This window comes from Colius striatus, chromosome 14, assembly GCF_028858725.1.
Source record: "Colius striatus isolate bColStr4 chromosome 14, bColStr4.1.hap1, whole genome shotgun sequence".
Lineage (NCBI taxonomy): Eukaryota > Metazoa > Chordata > Aves > Coliiformes > Coliidae > Colius > Colius striatus.
In genome coordinates, this window is record NC_084772.1 from 17876636 (window position 1) to 17900759 (window position 24124).

Sequence of the window (24124 nt, forward strand, 5' to 3'; positions counted from 1 at the left end):
GAAGAGCTAGCTGTAAAGATGAACTACAAGTTTCAGGAATTGCATAATGAATCAGTCATAGTGTACTTAACCTTCTGTGTATACTGGCCTTCTAAAAGAAGAGAACTCTTATATGGACAAAGAGATGGAAGTGTGCGGAAAAGATGGACAAAGGACTGGCCAACACACAGAACTTGGCTTGCACAGACGTATTTAGGTTTGGTTTGAGTTAATGCTTCCTTCTTCATGTTTGCATTCCAACAGAAAGTAACAGTTTATTTGTAAACATATTTCCTTGATGCACCCCTTTTTAATCTCCTTAAATCAGCGTAGGATGTTTATTAATAATTTGTTGTTTGCCACAGGATTGTCCTCATTACAGCCTCTGGTTAGCAAAGGCCTGTAGTTTTGGGCATATTTGCTGTTACCACGTTACTAATAAGTTTCCTGCTTACTATGAGTAAGACTTGATGATACATTATGTTTCCTGTGGAACATGAGGGTAGCTGTGGTCCTACATACAAAATAGAGCAGCTACCTTTTTAACAGATAATGGGTCCAGGTTTTGCTGATGTACAGATCTGAAAGCAACAGCTCCATTGTGGAGACCACTACAATGTGATCTGGAATATGGCCAACCTCAGTTCTTACATTTCTGTGTGGTCTCTCTTGGCTTTTGCTGCTCTGTCTTTTTTGAATACCCTTAGTTTTGTTTAGTTGAATAGATTTATAATCTTACTCTGGGGTTTAGGACTTCATTTCAAAATCAAACCAAACCAAACCCAGACATAATACCAATATCACTTTGCAGACAGATCTGCTGAACAAAAGATTTTGATGTACTCACAGTGGCAGTTATGTTTGACAGTGTTGGCTTTGTTGATGTTCCTTAGGCACGACATAATTTTGGTGTGGTAGAGATTGATGGAATTCTATACATTCTGGGAGGTGAGGATGGTGAAAGGGAGCTAATCTCTATGGAGAGCTATGATATTTATAGCCGGACCTGGACCAAGCAGCCAGACTTGACCATGGTTAGAAAGGTAAGAACTATACCCTACATTATTGCATTACTTCCTGCCAACATAGATAGATAGATAGAGGTTTGTATATTTCAACCTGTTACTTCCAGTAGAAGTTGTAACAGTCTCAAAATGAAGAGAGGGAAAGCAGCTTCTTTATTTATGTACCAAACAGAAACTGTGGCTCAGCGTTTTTATTCACGGCAGCCCAAATGCAGACAAGTGTGTATGTGTATAGAGTTAGTTTTGAGCTCTCAATGCTTTGCATTGTATGTAGTTTTAGATGAACTTTTTCTTTTTCTCCATCAGATTGGCTGCTATGCAGCTATGAAGAAGAAAATCTATGCAATGGGTGGAGGCTCCTATGGCAAACTGTTTGAATCTGTTGAGTGTTACGATCCCAGGACTCAGCAGTGGACAGCAATCTGTCCTCTGAAAGAGAGAAGGTGAGTGAAAACAGAAGGGGAGATCTAGATTACTGTTTATGACCTTTTTTTAACACTGATATTAGCAAGTTGTCTTTTCTCAAATCCTGAAGATGGTTGTATGAATTTCACTATGGCTTCCTGAATCAGTGGCTCGTAGTTAACACATGGCTGAGAAAAGATAAGCATCCAAGCAACAAATGTGAATTCTACAGGAATACACTGCTGGTGTTACAGTAAATACTAACCTGATGCAAAATGAAAACCAGAAATAGTACTTAAATTGGAACTTTTGATTTTTACCAGATATAAATACTTTGTTTTGGGTTTTTGCAGGGTCTGAATTAAGTGCTTATGAGTCAAATTAGTGACTCATCTAACCTGGTTGAACATACAATGGAGGGGTGTCTATATTGTATTTTGAATTAGGCAGAGTTCAGAAAGAGATATGAAAAGGTTTTGTGTTGCATTTTTTGAAATTTATTTTCTTCTTTGTGTTCTCAGATTTGGGGCAGTGGCCTGTGGAGTTGCCTCTGAGCTTTATGTATTTGGCGGGGTCAGGAGTCGTGATGACAGCCAAGCCAGTGAGATGGTGACGTGCAAATCTGAATTTTATCACGATGAGTTTAAAAGGTAACTTATTGCAGCTATAAACATAGAAGATGTGTGCCTTACTTGCCTGTCAATTCCCCCCTCCCTTGCTCCAGCACTTCAAAGCGTATGACATCTATCCCATGCATCCAAGATAGCTGTTAACAAATGCCCATCTACTCCAGTGGCTTGTTCCTCTGAGATGCCACCCTTAAAGCCCTGGGCCACCATATCAGGCTTGAGTGCCCCTGAACAGGAGAAAGACCTTGATTGTACAAGTGATGTGGCTGGTCCTTCCCCTGCACCTTGCCACTTCACAAGTGCAGTGCACTGCTGCCCATACCCATGGCTCCTACTGAGTACTTGTGGAGGAGTGTAGGTATGTATTTACGTATTTGTAAACATTAGTAAGGTCACCTCTCAGTCTCCTCCAAGCTAAAGAGCTCCAGCTCTCTCAGCCTTTCATCACAAGGCTGATGTGATGAATCACAAGACCACTCCCTTCATCATCTTTGTTCACCTGCACTGAACTCTCTCTAGCAGCTCCCTGTCCTTCTGGAACTGAGGGGCCCAGAACTGTGCACAATATTCCAGCTGTGGTCTCAGGAGGGCAGAGTAGAGAGGGAGAAGAACCTCTCTCAACCCACTAACCTTATTCTTCAGTCATAACTGGCAAGCTTCACCTCCTACAGTGTTATTGGCTTTCTTGGTTTTTTAATATAGGTATAAATTGGATGCTTCTCTCTTTTTATAAACTAAATTGATATAAAACTTTGTGGTCAGATGTTCCAAGGCTTGTTGACGGTGAAGGAGATGAATATATCTGTGTTACAAGTGAAGACTGATTTATGATATGACCTGTATAAAAAGCACACAGAAATAGAATAGTGGATGTAAGTTGATTATCTAATTTTCTTTCAAGATGTAGATAGAAAGAGGCTTCAATTTCTGTATGAAGAGGTCTTCTGTGTCATTCCAAGTGATATCCAAACTAGCTATAATCAAATGAAGCTGGAAGCAGACAGATAAGAAAAGCTATTGCTGCTGATGCTCTGTAGTATTTTCTAGCCCTATGTGGGAGTGTGGGAAAATCCTAAAAGGTGAATAACCTTTTGGCAAGAGGCCTTTGAAAGGGAAAGAATTCTGGAAAGAGGTGTTTCTGTATCTCCTGCTTCCTATTTTTAGTTGATTTGCCTCAAATATTTCCAGACTGATTCTGTTTTTCAAAAGATGGTATACAATAGCTCACAATTCCTCATCGGTGACTGTAAACGTTTCACTCGTTGATATAGATTGAACTTTCATCAAGTAGAGCTTGAAAAATCTGTATCCCAGCCTAGGTGCTGCAGGTGGGTCCTTGGTGCCACCTGCTGACTGCTGCACAGATGCCTGCTCAGCATTGTTTCTAATGCCTGTACTTGTCTTTGCTTGGTGACATCACAGAGGTGCTACAGGATTCGTGTAAAATGATGATAAAAATCCAGTTGCTTCAGGTCTTGTTCTAGAACCCTGTCTGCTGTGTGAGTGGAGGGAGGACTGTGCTGGCCCAGAGGAAGGAGGGGCAGCAGCAAGTATTCTGAGCCTGGAGCTGCTGGAGGAAGCTGCTGGGAGAGTCAGCCTTTGCCTTTCTGCTCTGCCGCTGCACAGAATTTGAGCTTAGAAACCGAAGTCAGCATCAGTTTGTGCTTGCACTGCAGGCAGCTCACAGGTGCTGCTTTATCCCATGGAAACGGAGGCACAGCCCAGACTGGGGTGACTTGGCTGTTTGTCAGCAGCCAGTGCTGACAGCAGTTTGTGCTCCCTGCCTTTGCAAAGCTACCGGTTCCAGCCTCTGGAGACAGAAGGGACTGACTGGCCAGGAGAGGGTGCAGTCTTGCTGTGTTATGTTCTACACTCCAGCAGTGCCCTGGCAGCACTTTGGGGGACAGACACCTCTCACTGACGCTGTGGCAGCAACTGAGACCCTGAGCACTTGTGCCTACAGGAGGAAGAGAGAAGGCAGATACAAAGGGACTTGCAAAAAAATACAGTTAGCCAATATTTCTGCCTGCCAAATACTGAGTCAAAAACAGTTTGTTGTCTGGTATTCCTCTTTGAAGTAAAATTCCATTTGAAAAGTTATCATCATTTCATTGTAATACTGTGTAACAAGTACCAAATGAGGGCAAGCTGACTCTGGAAAGCATGAGGGTATTATTTCCTGGGCTGATTCAGAAAGAGCAGAAAAGACTACTAGATCACAATATTCTGAGTGAAAGATGAAGGCTTAAATAATATGCTTCTCTTGGGTATTTAGTAGAAGGCTTTTAATACTTATGTGTGTGTTTGATTAGTTAAGCAATTGCACTTGCACCAGGTGTTGAACGCTCTGCTGTGCATCATTGCTTAAGAGTAAAACGTAAGTGATGCTGTAGACTTTACCACAGATGGATGATATCTCTCTCAGTTCCTTAATGCATAGTGACATATGCAAAGGCTGATTCTTCATCTTAAACATTGTGCAGTTCCTATATCATGATTAATCTATAACTAAAAAGTGCATTTACTTCCTCGGCAACAGTTTCTGAAACAAAAGTAATTGGTCCTCTTCAAACCAGCTGCTTCAAAAAGTCATTGTGAGGGATACACACACCTTCAAACTTCACAACATATGTTCTTTTTGTAGTTACAGTGAAGGAATAACATTGGAACTCTCAGGGCTGAAATGTGCCATTGACAGCCTATGTGTTTATTATTGACAGAAGTCCAGAAGCGTCGAGTTAAGGCGCATTTATGGAAAGGAGGATGTTTGCAAGTTCACTTAGCAGCAGTGGGTCAAAAGCATGGGCTATAAACTCTAGCAGTCTCAAACCAAAATGCATAGTGGTTTTTTTTAATAGCCACATCTCTGTATTGCACACTTCATAATGAGCTACAGACTTTTCAGCTGGTTTTAAGTGTGTGCATCATGTTCTCTTTCTTTTCAAATGGAAAGAATTTTTTGTCCTGTGAGTTCAGCTGTCAGATGTGGTTGATTTACAGTGATGTGCAGCAATGCATATGTGTGATCTGCATCACTTTTCATGTGTCCCTCAGCTCTCATTACCTGAGAGCACAGGGTTTAACATCATCCTGGGCATCCAGCATCCATGAGGGACTGAGTTATGGGTTTAACTTAATGTATATGTCTGTGTACTCACAGCAGTATTTAAACATATTAATTCATATATACTGGCATAATTCTGCCTTGAATTAGATTAATGAACTGGAGCTTTTGTTTAATATTGCTTACTTTGACAGTAACTGACTCCAGAGTAACTCACAGTGTACAGTCTTTCAAAATTGTTATTGTTAACCATGACAGAGTTCCCTACAGGCTGGGAATATGCTGAGGTCTTCACATGAGGGGGAAAAAAAAGCATTGAGACTCCTGTTAAGCTCTGCTGTATAAACAAGTAATAAAATAAATGAAGTGAGACAGAATGGTAGCATATACATAAAGTGTGGACAGGATGATGAAGAAAATCATTCTCATATTTGAAGTACTTCTGTAACAGAGAGTTTTGAGTTCCTCAGTGTTTTGTCAGCCTGTCTTCAGAGTCATGGGTGTGAGTGAAGGTACATGAACCAAGGAGAGAAAATATATATGTCAGTCTGCAGGGCTTTTCAGGGTGTAGTCTCTTTTCAAAGGCTATAGATGGAGCTTTGTGTAGATTGCATCCTGTTGTGTTTTTTAGCTTGATCTCCATAAAAATAAAAAGCTTTTCCAAAATGTGTAAGTGGGAGCTGGATATGTAAGGGAATCCTTCACTCACTGATCCAGTGGTGGTCTACTCCATAAAAAGCAGGGGATCTTAACTGCATATTAATGACCTTGATGTCTTTCTATTAGAGTTCATAATTTGTAATCCTTCTCTTTGCACCATGCAGATGTGTGAAGAATTGGCTGATGTCTGTGCACACTCTGGGTTGTTTTTAACTTTTCAGTGTGGATGTTTGGAAATTTTTAATAGAGCACAATTTGGCTTTAGGATTCTTTGCAGGAGCTGCTGGTGGAGCTCTCTGTCCCTGAGCGTGCTCAGAGAAAAGAGATCCTCTACACTGATTCAGAAACTCAGCAAAACACCTTTCACCATATTTCAAAGTCTGCAGATATTGAGGGGGATAAAAGAGAGAGGTACTTGTTGAGAGCAACACTTGGCAAAAATTCCTTACAGATATCATTTTTTGCTCCTGGAACATACAGGAACTGCTTTCAGCAGTATGTAAGTAGTAAACTAAATCATCTTGTAGCATAGTTTGTGTAATTAGGAATGTTCTCCCGTTCAGTGTGCAGGTATTTCATTAGAAGAAGATGCTTATGCAAATGTAATGAGGAAACTAACTGGCTGGCTGATGGCACTGTCAGATGAGAGGAACACACAGAAGATTTTCATTGATTTGTAGGCCTCCTTTCACAGCTGGTGTGAAGTTGAGGTGACATGTCTGGAATTTGTTGATTCTATATCGGATCTTTCTTTACTTCCCACTTGGAAAATACAACAGCTACTATTCTGTTACCATCCAACTTGTTAATTGCAACGGTGTGGATGGATTATTTTGTTTATATCACTTTAAGACTGAAAAAAAAAATCAGGATTCCTTCCCCTGAAAGCACATTTCAGTTTCAGAGCAGTCATTTCTGCCTGTGGTTAGAGGTACATGCCTCCCCTCCTGCTACTCTCTGATTCCATCCAAGTGGAGCCATCCCAGGGAAATACACAAGAGTTATGTTCCAAGGAGTGTTTTCAAATTCCTGAAGACTGTGAATTTTTTTGTGGTGGTGTTTTTTCCATACTGTTCAAACAGCAGGCACAACCCACATGAAGCTGGAGCTTAGTCAAATTCTGATGAAATGTGACCCTTTGCCCTTCCTGTCTTTGTTCCTTCCTAGTTTTAACTGCTAAAGCTGCTGTAACCATTCCTGAAAAGTTGTGCCTGTTTTTTAAAGCACAGGCATTGAGAAAGGCTGAGAATGAATTTTCACAAGCAACTACAGATACTTGAATGCCGTCCTAATGTATTGATGTGCAGTAGGAACATGCTTGGAGTCTCACACTGCTGTTGGGGGGAGGTCAACAAGGTGAAAAAGCAATGGCAATCTTCTTCCTGCACTTTTCTGCCATTTACACAGTTTTTGCAATTCTAGGTAACTTCATGCTAAAAAGCAGTGAAAATACTGACTGTGTCCTCTTCCCCTGTCATGAAAGGAAGCTAATCAAATGTGGTGAAAGGTGTTCTGCTCTGTAACACATCTTTTGAATCAATGTAGAAGACTTTTGCTTTTCTATTCTCAGTTCATCTGTCGTCCTCTGTGACAGCTACAAACCATTCCCTTGCTTTCTGCAGAATCTTAATCCTTCAGTGTACACCACAGACAAAATAATGGACAGATGATCCTTTATTTGGCCTTTGAAAATTGATCTCTCTCCCCAAGATAATTGATATGTAGCAACCTCTTCTTCCATGCCAGAAGGGAGGCTTACTTCTGAATCATCAGTTAAGATAATGCAGACTTTTCAAAGGTCAGCAGTATCCCTGCAAATATTTCCCATCTTTCTCCCTCAAATTATACAGGGTATGGTCATGAAAATCCAGGGGATGTTTTTCAAGGGTTTTTCAGACTTTCTTGTTCTCTGTAATTTATTTAATACAAGATCCAGGAGCAGTCACCTGAAACAGCCCTGACGGATTTGTCCTCAGGGTCTATGAATAGGAACTGTGACAGCATCTGCAAAAGTGCAGCAGTATTTTGTAGAAATTTTTGCATCAGAGCCATAGAGAGAATGCTGACAATTGTAGATAAATGGTACATCCTTAAAAGCCAGTGTCCCACCTGGGTGATAGGTGTGTGCTCATTGGCTTCCAAAGGCTTCAACGTGGAAAACCGCTTTTCACTTGGTAGAAAGATCAGGCTGTGACAGTGCTGCAATGAGAGTATCCTCAAAGGGAGCACAGGGGATTTGTAAGATTATAGTAGAAAGGGATAGAAAAGAGCCTAATATGTAATCAGGAGGGTCTGTCTCAATTCCAGGTAGCAGACATTTCTTTCTTTTACCAAAATCCCTTATCATCTTGATTTCCAGTCTTCTGTCCCTTGTTTAAACTTAAACCTTGTCAAGTGCTGTGTTCTTCTTACTGAACTGAACATTTCCTGTGGCTGTTAAAGTGCAATTAAAGAAGTTTGGGGGGAAGGCACCTCTTAATAACCAGGCCTTGCTATATAGCAATTTATTTTCTCTGCTACAGACTTTTAAGACTTAATATGCTTTTATGCCTTTACTGATTTCAAGATAGAACTGCCTGAATTTTTCTCTGTAGGGAAGATTGATTGGCATGTCTGTTTCAGGAGACACTCTCTTATTATTCTGTTCTCTTCCAAAAGGTCACTGGGTGACTGCAAGAAGATTTTATTCCAGATAGGTGACACAGATGAGTGGAGCAATTCTGAAATAAAATAGCTTCAGGATAAAGTATCCCAAGCTTCCCAAACAGCAGCAGCAGCAATTGCTTTTCCTGTCTGAGAAGAGCCAAGATTGCCTTGACCTAGACAATATTCCCAACAGCTTTTACATAACAATTTAACTTGTACACTCTGCTTATGATTCAAAGATCACAGCTGCAGAAAGAACCTGGAATTCTTCTAATGTGCTCAATAAAAATTGCATACCCCTTTTTTTCATTACTGTTTTCACAGGTGGATTTATCTGAATGACCAGAACCTATGTATCCCAACTAGTTCCTCCTTTGTGTATGGAGCTGTTCCTATTGGAGCCAGCATATATGTGATTGGAGATCTTGATACAGGTCAGAATTAGAACTAATCAGCTCCTGTTACCTGGCTTCTTCCAGTCTTTTAAGTATGTGGCACTAATGAGAATGAATGTTTTTTAGAACAAAAGTCTGGGATTATGTTCTGTTAAGTTACTGTTGTCTTCAGGGAAATTTATGCTGCACATACAGAAATGTACAGGTTGGCTTTGTATGTTGGAGCTTTTCAGAAACAAATCCAGTATTCTAAGCATTTGGTTGATCAGGAGTTAGACAATCAGAAGAGATCAACACTTATGAGTGTGTTACTGTATTTATCCAAATACAAGCAAACAATGTCAGTGCCTGAGGTGGCTTCTCCCACCTTTGCAGCACTGCATTTTGGGGACATAGTACAGTGGTTCATATGGATGTGGTAGTGGGTCTTGTCTCCAAATTCCAAATAAAGAATGGTATACTAACAAATGTGTTCAACACTCAGCTTCCAGCATCTGGCGACATACTGCAAAGGCCATTTGGAAGACTACGTGCTTTCACGGCCATGTATATGTATATGAGAGTGTAATGGGGCTTTCTACAGAACAGGAAAGAGCAGAACTCCAAATGTGGTGGGTTTAAGTAGATAAACATCAGAGTAGTTTGCTCGTGACAATCATTTCAGCCGTACGCTTTGTGTCTGTTCACCTCTTTGCCTCGTTAGAAGTTGAAGGCGGTTGTAACTGCAGCCCGCTTTCAGCACTGTCTCTGGTGTTTTTGGTGCATGTCTGCATTCAGGTACCAATTACGACTACGTTAGAGAATTTAAGAGGAGCACGGGGACGTGGCAGCGCACGAAGCCGCTCTTCCCGTCGGACCTGCGGCGCACGGGCTGCGCGGCGCTGCGCATCGCCAACTGCAAACTGTTCCGCCTGCAGCTGCAGCAAGGACTGTTCCGCATCCGCGTCCCTTCCCCGTGACCCCCAGCTGCCCCCGGAGGAGACTGGAAGAGTTCTGCACAGTCCACCATAATATAGCTCTATATAAAGGAAAAGCTGAGAAACTACAGCTGAAACTTACACTGTATGCTGTGCTTTGGTATGGTAACTGTTTTTGTTTTAAATGCTTAAAAAGCTTGAGTCTCAGTTCTTGTTTTGGGATCAAATAACTTAAGTATACATTGGGGGGAAGATAAAAAGGGAGAGCAAGGAAGCACCTTCAGTCGTAACCATTTGGAGTTGAAGGAGGGGTTGTGTCTGGAACTGGTGGGAAAGAGAATTCCTTTGTTGAAGTTCATTGAAAAAAAACAACCAAAAACCATTTAAGATGCATTTCCCCTGAGGGGAACTGATAAAGATAAATGTGCTATCTTGGACTGGATAGCTCTAACACACGGAAGCTATATCATAACCAACCTCCCTGGGATACCGCAAGGACTGGCGTTTGACCATCACGCCGTAGGAGACGTTGGTTGTTGCACCTTTGACTTCTAATCCTTCCTCAAAAGTTAAGGTCTGTGCCTAAAAATGGTGGAGGTGTGTACATACGGTTTTTCATTCATTTGCAATGTTTTCATTCCTACAAATATTTTTAATATATTTAAAATGGACTAATCTGCAATGGATCCAGTATATACTACACAGTAGTCAACTGTTTTTTCTACGCTGTCGTTTGAATAGCCTGAGGAGCTGGTGTACAGGTGGGTGCGTGGGGGTCTGCGTGGGCTTTGGTGGCTGTCTCCTTGAAGCAGAAAGGGAAACGCTGTTTGGAAGGGTTATTGATGATTTGCTGCTCTTGGGAAGAGACAACAAAGCCCAACAAACTAAAGAAAATAGGTTGTGTTCTTTTTTACTTCCGATCGCTCGCGAACTAAGAACGGTTTTTAAAGCTGAGGTTTATGGAAAGGTGTGTTTTATCTGTGTTAGAACAAAGGTGTGAAATATAACAAGGATATATTTGTTTTGCAGAAAACATGATTTTTTTGACTAAGAGTTAAGGAGAACTTGTGCAATGACTTTAAATTGGGATCAAAAGTTGGTTTACTAATGATTTCCGTGCTAAGGTTACAGTCTTGTTTACTGCTGTCTGACTTTGAAAGCTGGGTTTTATGGTGTGGTTATAGTGAAGAATTTAGTATCTTGCCTTTTATTTCTTACTAAGTCTTGTTCACATCAGTAGAGATATTTAATTGACTTCTGTTCATAGTCAAGATCAGCTGGTAGAACACTTTTACCTCAATTTTTTATTTCATTGTTGTGATGGGTGGGACATCACCTGTATTTATTTAAAAGGAACAAAGTGAGAGAGATGGAAATAGAAATAAGACCTCCTGCCCTTCAGAGAAAGAGACTTTGTATAACCAGTATTATAACTACATCCAATACTTTCCAACTGAGTGGACCTCAGACAAGCCGATCTCTGTGTTAGCATAAACCTCTGTCATCTTGATTGAGTCAGCTTAGATATGCTGAAATACAATCTCAAACCAGTACAAAATAGTTCTATTTCACTAAATATTCCTTGAAGAGACATTCTGAAACTTACTTCTGCTCAATCCTTCCATAGCACTGATCTGTGGTTGGAACGACTCTGATTCTGAGCGAGGGGCTGGGGAAAGGAACAGAGAGAGCAGCAGCCAATCCATTGACCACTATTTATTTATTTTTTACAATGCTGAAGTGCTGCAAAACTTGAACTATATCCATCAATTTTTTTGACCTATATGAGTTGGCATATTAAAAAGTTTATATATTTATGCATTGCAGTAAACTTGATGTGTGTGTGTGTATATATATATATGTGTGTCTTCAGATTTTAAATTTATATATAATGCTTTACTACAGAAATGTGAACCACTGTTTCCATCCTTGGCTGGCTTGTGAAATAAATCAAGTGCTGTTAGTTTATCTGTAAAACTTCCCTTTTTTTGAAAATCTTAAATTGTTCAAATTCTTTCCTTAGACAAAGTGCCAAGGTCCCATATTCAAAAGTGATGGATGTTCTTAAGTGTCTGTTTCACTTTTGAGCTTCATTTTCTAAGTGGCTTAGAAAACCTTAGAAAATGTTATCCAGAATATTACAGGCTGCTATTTCAGTCCCTGTAGCGTCCCAGGACACTTGAGGGCATTCTGCTGCCAAAAATCCTAAGTAATAAATGCACATAATAAATCCAAGTCATATATATTCTAGCAGTGTTTTGCAGTTAAAGTTATTGAACCAAATGTTTACACTTAAAGTAGGGTTAATGTAGGTATTCTTACTTTCTAAAAAATCCCAACATCAATAAGCAAACAGATGTGCTGGTAATTGGAGTGTGTTGGGATTGCACTCGAGAGTTGACCAAGAAGTTTAAGCCAATTTACCTGAAACACTTTCAAACTTAATTTCTTAACACATGTGTGCTCCTGTCCCCTTCTGTGTGGTTGGTGGCCAGGGACCCAGCCTCCAGAGACATCCTCTCCTGGAGTTTTGGATGCAAGCTTAAGCAGAAGATTTTAGCACTTGGGATCTCCAAACTAGCATCCTTGGCTCTGCTTCAAGGGAATGGGGTTCATTGCCCATCAGCCTTGTCTGTGGGACCGGTGCAGGAGATGTGCTGGCCTGTGTCTGTAGAAGGAAAGAGATGCATCTTTTGGGGCCTGACTTGTGTTTGTCCAGTTTTGCTATGCAGGCCCAGCAAAGGGTACAGTTCTGGGGATGTCACCAACCTGCTGTGATTGCCTCCCAGCTTGGCACAAGGTGCTGGAGCCAAAGCTCCCCATTCTCCGGGCAGAGACTGATTGTAGAGACAGTGGGGTGTGAGGGAGGGGTAGCAGTTGACCTCTGGCTTTTCTTAGGACAGAGGTGTTTGACTTCAGTAGAGGAGGAGGCTTTGGTACCAGAGGTGCTGAGTGGAGGGTGGTCACTGGTTTGCTGAGCGTGTGGGCAGCTGCAGATGGAACTGGGTGCACTGGTCAATGCTGCTGCCCCAGCTGTGTGTCTGTCTTTTTTGGTGGCTCCTACCCCTGTGTGGGATGGCAGAGCCACAGAAACAGCTCCAAAATTTGCTCCACTTGCAGTCCAGGGGTTAGAGGTTGATTGGCAGTTTAGAAACTTGTTAAAGTTGTCCTCCTTTGGCACAGGAGCCTTAAATTCCTCCCAGCTCGTGGGTCAGCGTTCAAATTTGACCAGTTCCTCTGCAGGTGGCTTTTGGAGTGAGTTTCTTAGCCAGCTGTCTCTGCAGTCTGCTGGCTTCCGAGCATCAGGTTTTTGGGCACCTTCCTTAGCAATTTCCCAAACTGAGTGCCTCACTGGGGTTGTGAGTTCATCACAGCATTGAAATGGTGATGTTTTGTGACCAGCCTGTATCACTGAGGAGTGCTGCTGACGTGGTGCCCACCACACCCCAGGTCGGGGCTGGGTGCAGGCCTCGAGTGGCTGCATCCTGAGTCAAGCTCAGCACAATCCCAGCTGAGACCTGTCTGGGTCATGTTGCAGGCTCGAGTGACTTGGGTTGGGCCTCTGCATCCTTCTCTTCCCCTTGCAGTGGAATTAGACAAACCCCAGCTGTTGGGATCAGAACATCACAAGTACAGAGTAGGAGTTGTGGAAGATGGGAATAGCAGTGGCTTTTCTCTCCCCTTACTTACCTCTTATTTCCCCTCCTTTTTTCCAAGTGCTACAGGTTATTTTTTGGGAAAAACTCTGGAATTGCTGATTTAAGGGTAAAATCAAAAGTTTGGGTGTGTAAGTGGTGGGGGTGGGAAGAGAATAACACAACAGTGTCCTCTGTGCTTATTTTATGCATGTAATCATGTAGCTGCTCCCCACAGCAGAAGGACTGATTGCAAAAGCAAATGTGTGGAGAGGTGTTGTTCTCATAAAAGAAATCTCTTGGGTTTTTTAGGGAGGCCCACACCTGGTCTCTGTTCTGTACCTGGCCTTGTGAGATGTTTGTGTTTCTAAAGAGTTAATGTTGCACTTAAAATTCTTATCCTTTCTGGTGCTTGTATAAAAAAAAAGGCATCCTGAAGAGTTTTCTGTTTTGTTGTACCACAGCAAGGTCTGCCTGCCCTCAGATACTCTATCAGCTATTCCTTAAGTTTTAATTGTTGTGAAAAAGCTGTATTGACTCAGCTGTTCCTGGTCAAGTGACTTGGTGGAGCTTTGAGGGTATTTCATCTTTATAGAGAAGGTAAATTAAGGAGAGATTACCCAAAAGGGTAACAGTGAATCTGAAAACAGGCAAAGTTACAAAACGAGCTCACTGGTAACTGTGGGCAGGCTGTGTGTGCCTTTGGCTGCACAAACCTTGCACATCACACACCTGCCTTCTGGAGCAGAGTTCTTGCTGAAAGCAGGTTTTTCATCAAAGCAGCTGAAGCGACTGCCTTGTTCCAGAGACTCCCAGAAAACACCAGTCAGCTGAATTTCTTTTTCTGCAATATTTCTTGCACCTGCATGACTTGATAAATGCACAAGTGCAAAAGTGAGAGGTTCAGGGAGCATTTTTCCCTAACTGAGCTGCTGGTTCCATAGACACTGTGGCCATCCAGCCTGCGTGGATTTTGGTACCATGCATTTGCCCTGCAAATGCCCTGGATGCAATAACAAATGCAACTTTTTTAAGTGCCAAACTTTTTGGTTCCTCTCTATGTAACAATAATTCAGCTGTTCTATTAAAATACAGAGATGCTTAAAATTCACTATGTTCAAAAAAAGACCAGTGGTTCTTTTTTTAATTAATGCTGTTGAAAGCACTGTAAATCTTTTTAGTACTGTTCTGCAGGTTTGTGTTTCTCTCCACAGCTGCCTTGAGACATCACGTGGTGCACATGGACACTTTACTCTTTATTAGTGCCATGCAAGTACACAATAAAAGGCAACTGACAGCAGGTTTTAGTATTTTAAGTTATAAATATTCAGGTGAAGTGTAATTTGTTTGAATGGATCTCATCTGCAGAAGGAAAGCTATGTGTCTGGAAGTGTGACTACAGGCAGGGCCACAGGCAGGCTAAAGGCTGTAACTAAGGTGTGTTTTGGTGCTGCACACAGTGATGCTTTCTGAGGAGTTAGGTTTAGTTTGGGGTGTGGATCCTTTCTACTTCTGATGTTAGCATCAAGGTTTGGGGGTTTGTGTTCTCTTAACTCTTTGGAGTACTTAAAATTCTTCTTCTGGTGGGTGACAGGGGTGTTAATTATATACATGTTTGGTTTGCAGCTAGAAGCTACTATTTCCATCTTACCTTGGAGTATTTCCTTTTGCTGTTAAGGAAGGAATACAGGCTGTGTTTCAGTCGTCAGTGCTGTAGCCTTTTGACATTTGCCATTTTCTGTTGCTCTTCCTTGTTTATTCTTGGAGCCGAGGGCTGTGTCAGGGGCTGTGTTTCCGTGCACACTGCTCGGGAGACAAAAGTAAGGAGATGCTGTCAGATCACTTAAATTTAGGCAGATGAGCCTGTAAAAGCCAAGGTGGCTGTCAAACCAGGAGGATTTGGGTGAAGCACAGAATCTTAAGGGTTGGAAAGGACCTTGAGAGCTCATCCAGTCTAAACCCTCTGCCAGAGCAGGACGACCTAGAGTAGGTCACACAGGAACTTGTTTAGGTGGGTTTGAATGTCTCCAGAGAAGGAGACTCCACAACCCATCTGGGCAGCCCCTGCCAGTGCTCCCTCAACCTCACACTGAAGAAGTTTTTCCTTATGTTTCTTTGGAACCTCTTATGTTACAACTTGTACCTGCTGCCCCTTGTCCAATCATTGGCCATCACTGAGAACAGCCTGGCTCCAGCCTCCTGACACCCACTCTTTATGTATTTGTAAACATGAATGACATCACCCCTCAATCTCCTCTTCTCCAAGCTGAAGAGCCCCAGATCCCTCAGCCTCTCATCAAAAGGGAGATGCTCCACTCCATTATCTTTGTGGCCCTGCACTAAGCTCTCTCCAGCAGCTCCCTGTCCTTCTGGAACTGAGGGGCCCAGAACTGGACAAAATATTCCAGATGCAGTCTCAGGAGGGCAGAGCAGAGGGAGTGGAGAGCCTCTCTCCACCTTCTGCCCACAGTCCCTCTGATACACCCCAGGATGCCATTGACCATCCATTTGCTCTCAGGTTTGTTGAGAGATTGGGCACCTGCTCTCCAGCAGCCTGGTGGGTTTTTTCCTGGGAAATTCCTTACTGTGGGAAGGATGGCAGCCAGGCTTTAAGGTGACATCTCTGATCAGCTCTGCCTTGTGTGACTGTAATCTGACAGCTCTTGTGCTCCAATAACTTGGTAATCAAAAATTTGAGAGAACTGATAAGCTAAAGCTAAGACTAAAACCATGAGAAGTGCCTAACTAGGTAAACACCTGCTAAAAGGGTTAAGGATAATAGGAGAATTGAACTGTAAACTGCTACCAATGAGTGACTATGTTGTAAACTTGTTGGTGACACAATATCTTAAGGATATTTTAAACCCCCTCATATTCTAGGTAGCTGCTTCTCAGTTATAAAAACAATTCAGATACATCAAGGATTTGGTTGGGATAATACTTGGTTGGAAATCATCCATTGAAATGTCTTGAAGGGAGATGGAGGATTGGAACTGTTTAATGTAAAAAGCTAAATCATCTTGCCCAGTATTTTTGCAGGATTTCTGGTGAACAATGAGCACCTGCCAGAACACATCAGTAAAAGAACATGCTCAATGTCATTGCCTACCTGTGCCCTTGAATGTTCATAATGAAATGGGAATACACTGAGCCCTGATAAAAGCTGTTGGGTTTGATTACAATAACAGGATAGGAAATGTAAGTAACATCATTTTATTGATCAAACATGAACATGTGATTATTGTTTTTAAATAATAGGTGGTGTTGAATCACCACCTACTGACTTGGATTTTTTTTCCCCATTGCCTTTCCTTCTTCCATTCTTTCCAGCTACTGTTTCTGTCAAGGGCAGGTTTCTTTCAGCTGTAGTTCTAAACCCAGTCAGAGCCTGAGAGATGCCACGTGAGCAGGCTGTACAGTGGGCTGCTTTTACAGGTGGTATTCCTGGGTGTTCTGGTAGTGTTCTGCCACCTCTACTCATTTTGCAATATAACTCTGTGGAACTATACAGCACCTAATGAAGCGAGAGCCACTTGGGAAGGGCTGCCTTCTCGTAAGCCATAGGCAGCATGCTGCAAAAACCTTCTCCCTGGCTGGTCTTGAGATTCTCACCTTAATGATCACACATGCTGAAGCTTTGACTGGGTGGCATCTGTTATATTCATTCACACAGGACAGCAGGAAAACATTCTCATCCTTGTTGCTTGTTTCAGTATTTTTAGATCTTAAAAAGCAAAGGCTGTGTAATTGTTAGAATAAATAAGCCAGTACACAGGGGTATCTGGCAAGGTGGGCAGATTGAACAGACCTGGCATTCTTTAATGCTTTTGTTAAAGTTTCTTTCTAAAGGGAAGCCAGGGAGTACATTCTTAAGAAATAACTTCTTAAGATTAGTCTTAAACCAGTCCAAAGGACTCTTCTGGATTGCTTAGAGAAACTGGGATCTGTTCTAGCTTTTGTTTGCTTAGGGAAACAGCTGCTGAGTCAATTTTAAGCTCTTTTTTGTTCTCCAAAACCTAATGATTTGCTTCTTGTAATTGAAACTTTTTTGTGTTCAAGGGTCTGAGCCTGTATGTTGAAAGATCTGGTGAGTATTCTATCGGATCTTAGTTCAGTTGCTGTAAATGGGACGCTGTGGACTCCCAGAAGGTAGAGTGGCAGTGTTACGGAGGGAGGAGAAGTAGCAGTACCATGAGATCCTCCTTAGATTGCCCAGGGCCTTGCTGTGTGTATCTGATGGGGCAGGAGGCTGTTCTGGGCACAGAGCTGTGTAAGTGCCAGCCCTTGCTGCCCTGGGTGTTGGGGAGCCCAGCTGCAGACCTGCCAAGTGCTGCAGAGGGCTCGTGGCTGCCTGAGGACCGACCCACAAAGCCAAACCAACAGATGCAGATCCCTGCAGAATGCTGCTTTCTGCTCTCAGTGGTTTTGCTTTTTGCTGTTACTACCAGCATTTTGTTTTCACCTTGCCCCAAATTGACTTGTGAACATGTTGCTGTTGCTGATGTTCCCTGGGAAGAGCTCCCATGGGTTGGAGGACATCCACACAAACTCGATCTCTCTGTGCACTAGCTTTCTGCACATCCCTGCCTCATTTAACCCCCTTCAGTGTATGTGGGGAGAGTCCTTAACACACCATGAAAAGACTTTTCCCCAAGCTTGTAAAACTGACGTCAGCAGGTTAGAGCTGAGCCGAAGGTGTGTGAGCAGTCCTGGAGGTAGAACACGTGTAGCCCGCTCCCGTGTTACCAGCGGCTGGAAAGCCGCCGCCCTCTCCGTGGGGAAAAGTCCCTGGTCCCAGCTACCTCATTTTGTTTTTCTCTTTGCACTTTGTCAAATCTTTCTGGTTTTGTTTTCAATTGCATTTTGTCCTTCAATAAAAAAAACCTAAAAGCAGACAAGAAGCAGGGCAGGATGATGCTGTTGTCCAAGGACAGTTTACTTTGGTTTTCAATGCTTGTTTCTGTACCAAAAGCACAAGGTTGACCTGCAGCTGCTGTAAAAAAGTAAATAGAAATTTACATTACTTGAAAGTAACTGTTCTACTTGTAAATGAGAGAAGCAATTGAAAGACTGTCCTGACATTTTTTTTTTTTTTAGATAGGAAAAAAGATGTTTAAAAACTTGAAGTCTCTGCTCTTTGAAGGACAGGTCAGAGTTTTCTCTCTGCCTCTTCTCTGCACTGTTTTGCCTGTGAACTTGATCCGTTGTCTCATTAGAGAGATTCACTGATTTATTTTCTTCTGTAATGTGGATTTGTGTTTCTCATGGAGTTCCCCATTTACTCACCCACAGAGGGAAAACTGTCCAAATAAATACTCACCTTCCGTACCCGAGACACTGTATTTGCCAGTTTCTTTGGGATCTTCAAGTGTGCAGGGTTTTGCTTAGCTTGAAGATTTTTTTTAGCAAGTGTTTTCTTATGCTTCTAAAGGTGCTATTTTGACATATTTTTGAATTCCTTACACTGTGCTTGACTCGTTAAAGTACCAATGTAAGCTGATAATCAGCTTGTGCTTGTTCTCTGGGATTTTTTTTCAGTCCTTTTTTAAAAACCCATCCCTTTTCATAAAGACAGCTTCCCAACTGTCAAAGGCCTTAATAATACAAAATGGAATGGGAACATGCTGCCTTTTTTCTTTCTTCATAAAGGCAAAACCAAGAAATGCTTCACAGGAAACGTTTTCCTCCCAAAATTTGAAGCAGCGGCTCATATTAACTTTGAATTAAATGTAGCAAACATTTTGCTGCCCTGCACAAATTGTAGGGATAAACCAAGGAGCTGTTCCTGTCTCTGCAGCTCTGCCCATCATTGCAGAGCCTTCTGTTGGCATCACGGTGGCCATTCCTTCAGTATTCATCTCCGTGGGCTCGGCCCAGGACCTGTCTGCGTGTTGCGTCTGGGACACGCTGACCTTTGTGCTGAGCATCTGGATGTGGGGCCAGGGCTGGGTTTTGCCTCAGACCTCATCTGTTCAGGCCTTGTTTGGGAGGCAGGCATGTGGCTGGCAGGGGTGGCATCAGCTGTATAGATCTGAGGAGTCTGCTCTGGGAGATGCAAGCCATGGAGTACAGAGCTGAATTTCAGTCCTGTGTGGGAACTTTGCTGTTGTCCTTTGTGCTGTCTTTATTTTTGTTTAATCTTTATCATCAGTTCAGTTTGGGGTTTGGTAACTTAAGGTTGCTGCGTGTTTTGTATTCTGTGGAGGATGTATGCAGTGTCCTGCCGTGCCTGGAGCAGCAGGAATGACCAGGGGGGTGATGCTTCAACTTGTCCCATCTCCAAACACCAGTTTTCTGCCTTTTCATAGACAGTTTCTGCCTTTTGTAGGCTGCACCACAGCCCCAGTGATGTTGCAGTTCTCAGTCATGTCCATCTGAGAGCCCTTTAGCCTTTTGAAGAGAGTCTGGAGGCTGCTGTGTCACTCTCCCACTTCACACGTTGGGTGCTGTGCTCTGGAGCACCCCAACCGGGCCAGGCTGCCGGGAGCCATGGGCTGGTGGCCTTCCTGAGGCAGAGCCGCATCATCTGCAGCTCTGTGAAAAGCAGACGGTAAATGAAGGACCACAGAGAGCTCAGCTGAGCTTGTAAATCCCTGAGCTTCTTATTTTAGGGAAGGCTGAAGAGCAGCACAGTTCATTGCTGGGCCTGTGCTCAGCCTGAGCCTGGCAGCACGGGGTAAGGATCAGCTCACCCTGCCCCTTACGTAAGGGTACGATAGAACAGCTTCTGGGCTGAATGTTGGAGCTCTGAGATCAAATATGTTGCATTTGTTTTATTTAAATCTGAAAATACCAGAGCTTCTGGAGCTATTTCTGCAGGGTGGAACAGCAAGCATTGGTGTAAATGCCTGGGGAGCTCCTGGTCACCTGGTTTTCCCATCTGCCTTTGGGTTACTGGGCTTGGGTTGTGTGGTTTTTTTAGAGCACAGAAATATGTAGCTGCTCCCCAGTTTGTGTGCTTCCTCTTTGACAGTCTGAGCCTGGCATGCTGACATTGTTCTAATTTTGCCTTTAAAAGGGAAATGCAGCATATTTTTCAGGTTAGTTGCTCTACCTTCAGAGTTTCCCCTCTGTAACCCATGTTTATTGAGTACCATGAATCTTGTAGGACTGGGCTACAGAGCTGAGATACCAATTCTGTGAATGATGACTAGTGGGCTTAGCCTGACTTTGTACTGTACAAATATTCTGTTATCCTGTAAGAGAATGAAATAACTACATTGATTAATCGAGTTCTGATGTCTGTATTCCATGAGCCACGCAACAGGAGGGTGTAATGCCACATTGCTACTGCTCTCCTAAAGCTTCAGCAGGCTGTCAAATGGAAGATCTTGGTAGTTACCAGGATATTGTCAGAATATATTGTCGCTTTTTTGACAAAAACCACATCAGTGTGGCAGAAACGCCCCCTGGTCCTTGTTTACCGTCACTGGCATGCAGCTTGACAGCCAGCTTCAGTCCCAGCACCCAGCTGTCATGCTCTGAGGTCTGTATTAGATGTGTTTGCTGTTACAGGTGTTTTATGTGTGTGTGTTTTCTGTGGGAATGGAATTCTTTCTTGTCTTTGTTTCTGTGCCCACCCCAAAATGTTTCTGTGCTGCTGTAGGAAGGAATCCGTGAGTGGCTTGGGACCAGGCTTTGGAATGCTCCAGCCTGAGCAGGAGTTACTTCTGTCAAAAACAGGGGGAAATAAGACGTAAATGCTCTTTGGCCTCAATCAAACTATGCAATATAGTGCACCAGAGAGCTGAATTCCTTGTGATACAGGAGACCCATGGCTCTCGTGTCCTTCCAAATCCAGTCCTTGGTCCAAGGTCAGGAGAACTTGTACTCGATGGCTGCCCAAGAATCTTGCATCCAAATCCCTTCTTGTTCTTTGGTTTCCCTCCTTCCCCCTTGCCTGAGCCATCAGTGTGTTGACTGTTTAGGCTCTGTCAGAGCAGGTCCCCTTCCTCAGTCTGGTCGTGTTGTTGATGGCAGCATGTCCTGTGAACCCGCCAGCGTGGCGTATGTGCCGCAGAGGGTTAGGGGCCACCTCGCGACGCCTGTGTGTCTCTGCTCCAGAGCAGGTTGGATGTCTTGGGTTAGCTGTGGCCCTCCAGGGAGATGTAGGTCTTGCTTTATTGTCCCTGTGTTGTTCAGTTGTGGGTCTGGTGCTGACAGTGAAGAACACCCGTGTGACATCTCAGCTCTAGTCTAAGTTCTTGTTTCCCCTGCCTCTGTGTGTGTACATCAGGTTGATTTTGCTGCTCCCGTGGCAATTCAGGGCTAAATGCCTGTGTGGTCAGCACTGCTGGTGAAGGGTCTTTATCCTCACATTGCTTCATTTTCCCCAGTGAAGTTTGTTCCTTGTGTTCCTCCTCTTTCCCCTATTAAATCCTCATAAAACCTGTCCACTGTTTTCCCCTGGTTCCACATCCCCTGAGTAGCTCCTCTCTACCAGTTGATCGTATCTTCTCACCTTTACTGCTTGCTGAGTAGCTTGTCTACAGTCATTTAACCCACCTTGCACCTCATCCTACTCTCCCTTCCAACTTTGCTGACTATTTTTTCTTTAGTTCAGGTTAACCCCAATTTATTTCTCCCATTTCAAAAAGGGATTTCAGTGCAGAACATGGGAGCCAAACAGAACATCCCTCTGTTGGTGTCTGTGTCCATTCACACCCCTCCCAGCACATACAGTGGAAGGGGTTCAGCCTGCTCCATTCCTAACCCCGTGTTTTGCCCAGTGCTGGGCAGAACAAAGCCTGGAGGTGTTTTCTCATTGATTTTTGGTAATTTGAAACTATTTGGAGACTTAGTTGTTGCAGAGGAGCAGCTGGGTGGGAGAGGGTTGGAAATGCTTCCACGGTCAGTATTTTTAATTGAGGAACAAATAATTTATTTGGGGAGAGGGAAAGTAAATTTTTTTGTATTTGTATGTCAAAGTGGCCTTTATAGGAAAAGCACATAAAATATTTAGATTAAAACTGCTTAGTTGTGTAACTTTAGTGGGGATTTTTGTATTGACAGGGTTTCTATGCATTTTTCAAGATCTACCTGCAGTTTTGTGTTAGGATTGTTGGAGATCTTTTTAAAGGCGTTTTCCATGGTTGATCCCTTGACTACCATTCCTTTTGAATACTACAAAGATTTTAATTAGCCCTGTAAATTAATTTTCCCCCCACAAATGTTTGCATTAAGTCAGTACAATGAGTTCTAGCACGGGTATGTAGCTTTAAGGGAAGAAGCCTATAGTAGCGTGGTGTGGTTAGGGAAGGATCTTTGAGGAGAAGGGCAGTACACAGTGTTTCAATTGCACTTAAAAGACTAAGTTAGCAAGTTTCAGTTTTTGCTGTACCTGTTGTTTACACTCTACTGTTATTTAAATGGACCCTGTTTGTGTGGTGTGCAGTTCTCCTCCCTTGTGTCGGGATAAAAACAGACCTGGAAAGTTTTGGGCAGCGTGTGGTATCTGAATGGCTGCACCACGAGTGTGGGGGAGGGAGGAGAGGAGGGTTCTAACCTCCATTCCTGTCTCTTTCTGTTTCATGTTAGCTGAGACTAAAGTGACTGAACTTATAATGGAATTGTAAATCAAATTAGTGGTTTGGGGGTGGGGGGAAACTAAGAAGGGGTTTGCAGAACTGCAGGCAAAAATACCCTTTAGTTGCACCGTGGTGCAATTGCCTTGACTGCCTATGCAAAGTGTAACCCACGTTTGATGCATCAGCCCTTGTGGTCCCTGCCTGGGTTTGACTTTCTCTTGCCCAGGTGTTCCTGCCAGACTTGCTGAGTAGAACCTGCCCAGCAACGTTTGTCAGCTGATGCTTCGGTCTTGTCATTTGTTGTCTGCATTTTAGGTTTTGTTGTTTCTGTTGGGTGAGACCCCTCCCCGTGGTTCATGGGTGAGTGGAGGTGCAGGCTGTTAGGTGCAGTAGCAGATGGCCACTGCCTGCTGCTCTGTGTTCTCATCGTTGAAGAAGAATGTGCAATTTTGATGGCACTTTGACCTATTGCTGCAACACTGGGGTTTTGCAATGGAACAAACTCTCAACAATTGAGAACACTCTGTGTCTACGTTAGATGTCTTGAAAGTGAAGAAAAAGGCAGTTGCTCCAGTTGTACCCACAGATCATTTGGGGTTTATTTGGTTTTAAAAAGTAGCTTAATGATCTGTTGTGAGAAAAGGACACATTTCTTGGTTGATTTTAGTTGCTACAAGTTGCCCAGTGCTGAGTCTGGCCCACCTCCATCCGTTTATTCTCATGGAGTAGTTGCACATAAAAATCATAAGAGGGAAGCAGGAAAGCTGTTTGGTTACTTCCCAGTAACCTCCCTTGCAGAGCTGCTCGGTGGCTCACACACGATAGGGAAAGGGACACGAGAATTTTCCTGGGTTGAGGAGTTAGCACTCGCTTCGTTTCCGTGTTCAGTATCACATTGGGTGACTAAAGGGAGGTTCCCGTTATATAAAGTGTTGGAGTTGTGCTTTGGGGACTTAGTTGCCACTGTGCAAATTGTGCTGTAATCTCGTACCAAGGATGGGTGAAAAGTGTTTTATCTTTTTTAATGTCGTTTGTATTTGACCGGGTTTTATAACTGTCAGAAAACAGAGTGTTGTATTTTGATCTGAAACTTGCGTATGGTAACAGTAACTTTGCTTTATGTATTGGAGGTTTGTCCAGAACTTGAATCATTTTATAGAAGGGTACAGACCAAAATTAATTGTCTTAAAGGTGTTTAATGAACTAACCAAATAAAACATTGATGGTTTGAAAACTTGTTAA

At 43.0% G+C, this 24124-nt stretch overlaps 1 protein-coding gene across 1 annotated transcript in view; it reads left to right on the top strand.

The window, feature by feature from the left end:
• The window catches only part of GAN (gigaxonin), a 42164-nt gene extending 18070 nt beyond the window's left edge, over positions 1 to 24094 (top strand). Inside the window, exons 7-11 of the mRNA XM_062007321.1 lie at positions 873 to 1022; positions 1311 to 1447; positions 1931 to 2059; positions 8733 to 8842; positions 9581 to 24094. Of these exons, the coding sequence (XP_061863305.1) occupies positions 873 to 1022; positions 1311 to 1447; positions 1931 to 2059; positions 8733 to 8842; positions 9581 to 9762 (708 nt within the window). The 3' untranslated portion in view covers positions 9763 to 24094. The remainder of the gene's footprint in view (positions 1 to 872; positions 1023 to 1310; positions 1448 to 1930; positions 2060 to 8732; positions 8843 to 9580) is intronic.
• The last annotated feature ends 30 nt before the right edge of the window (positions 24095 to 24124 follow it).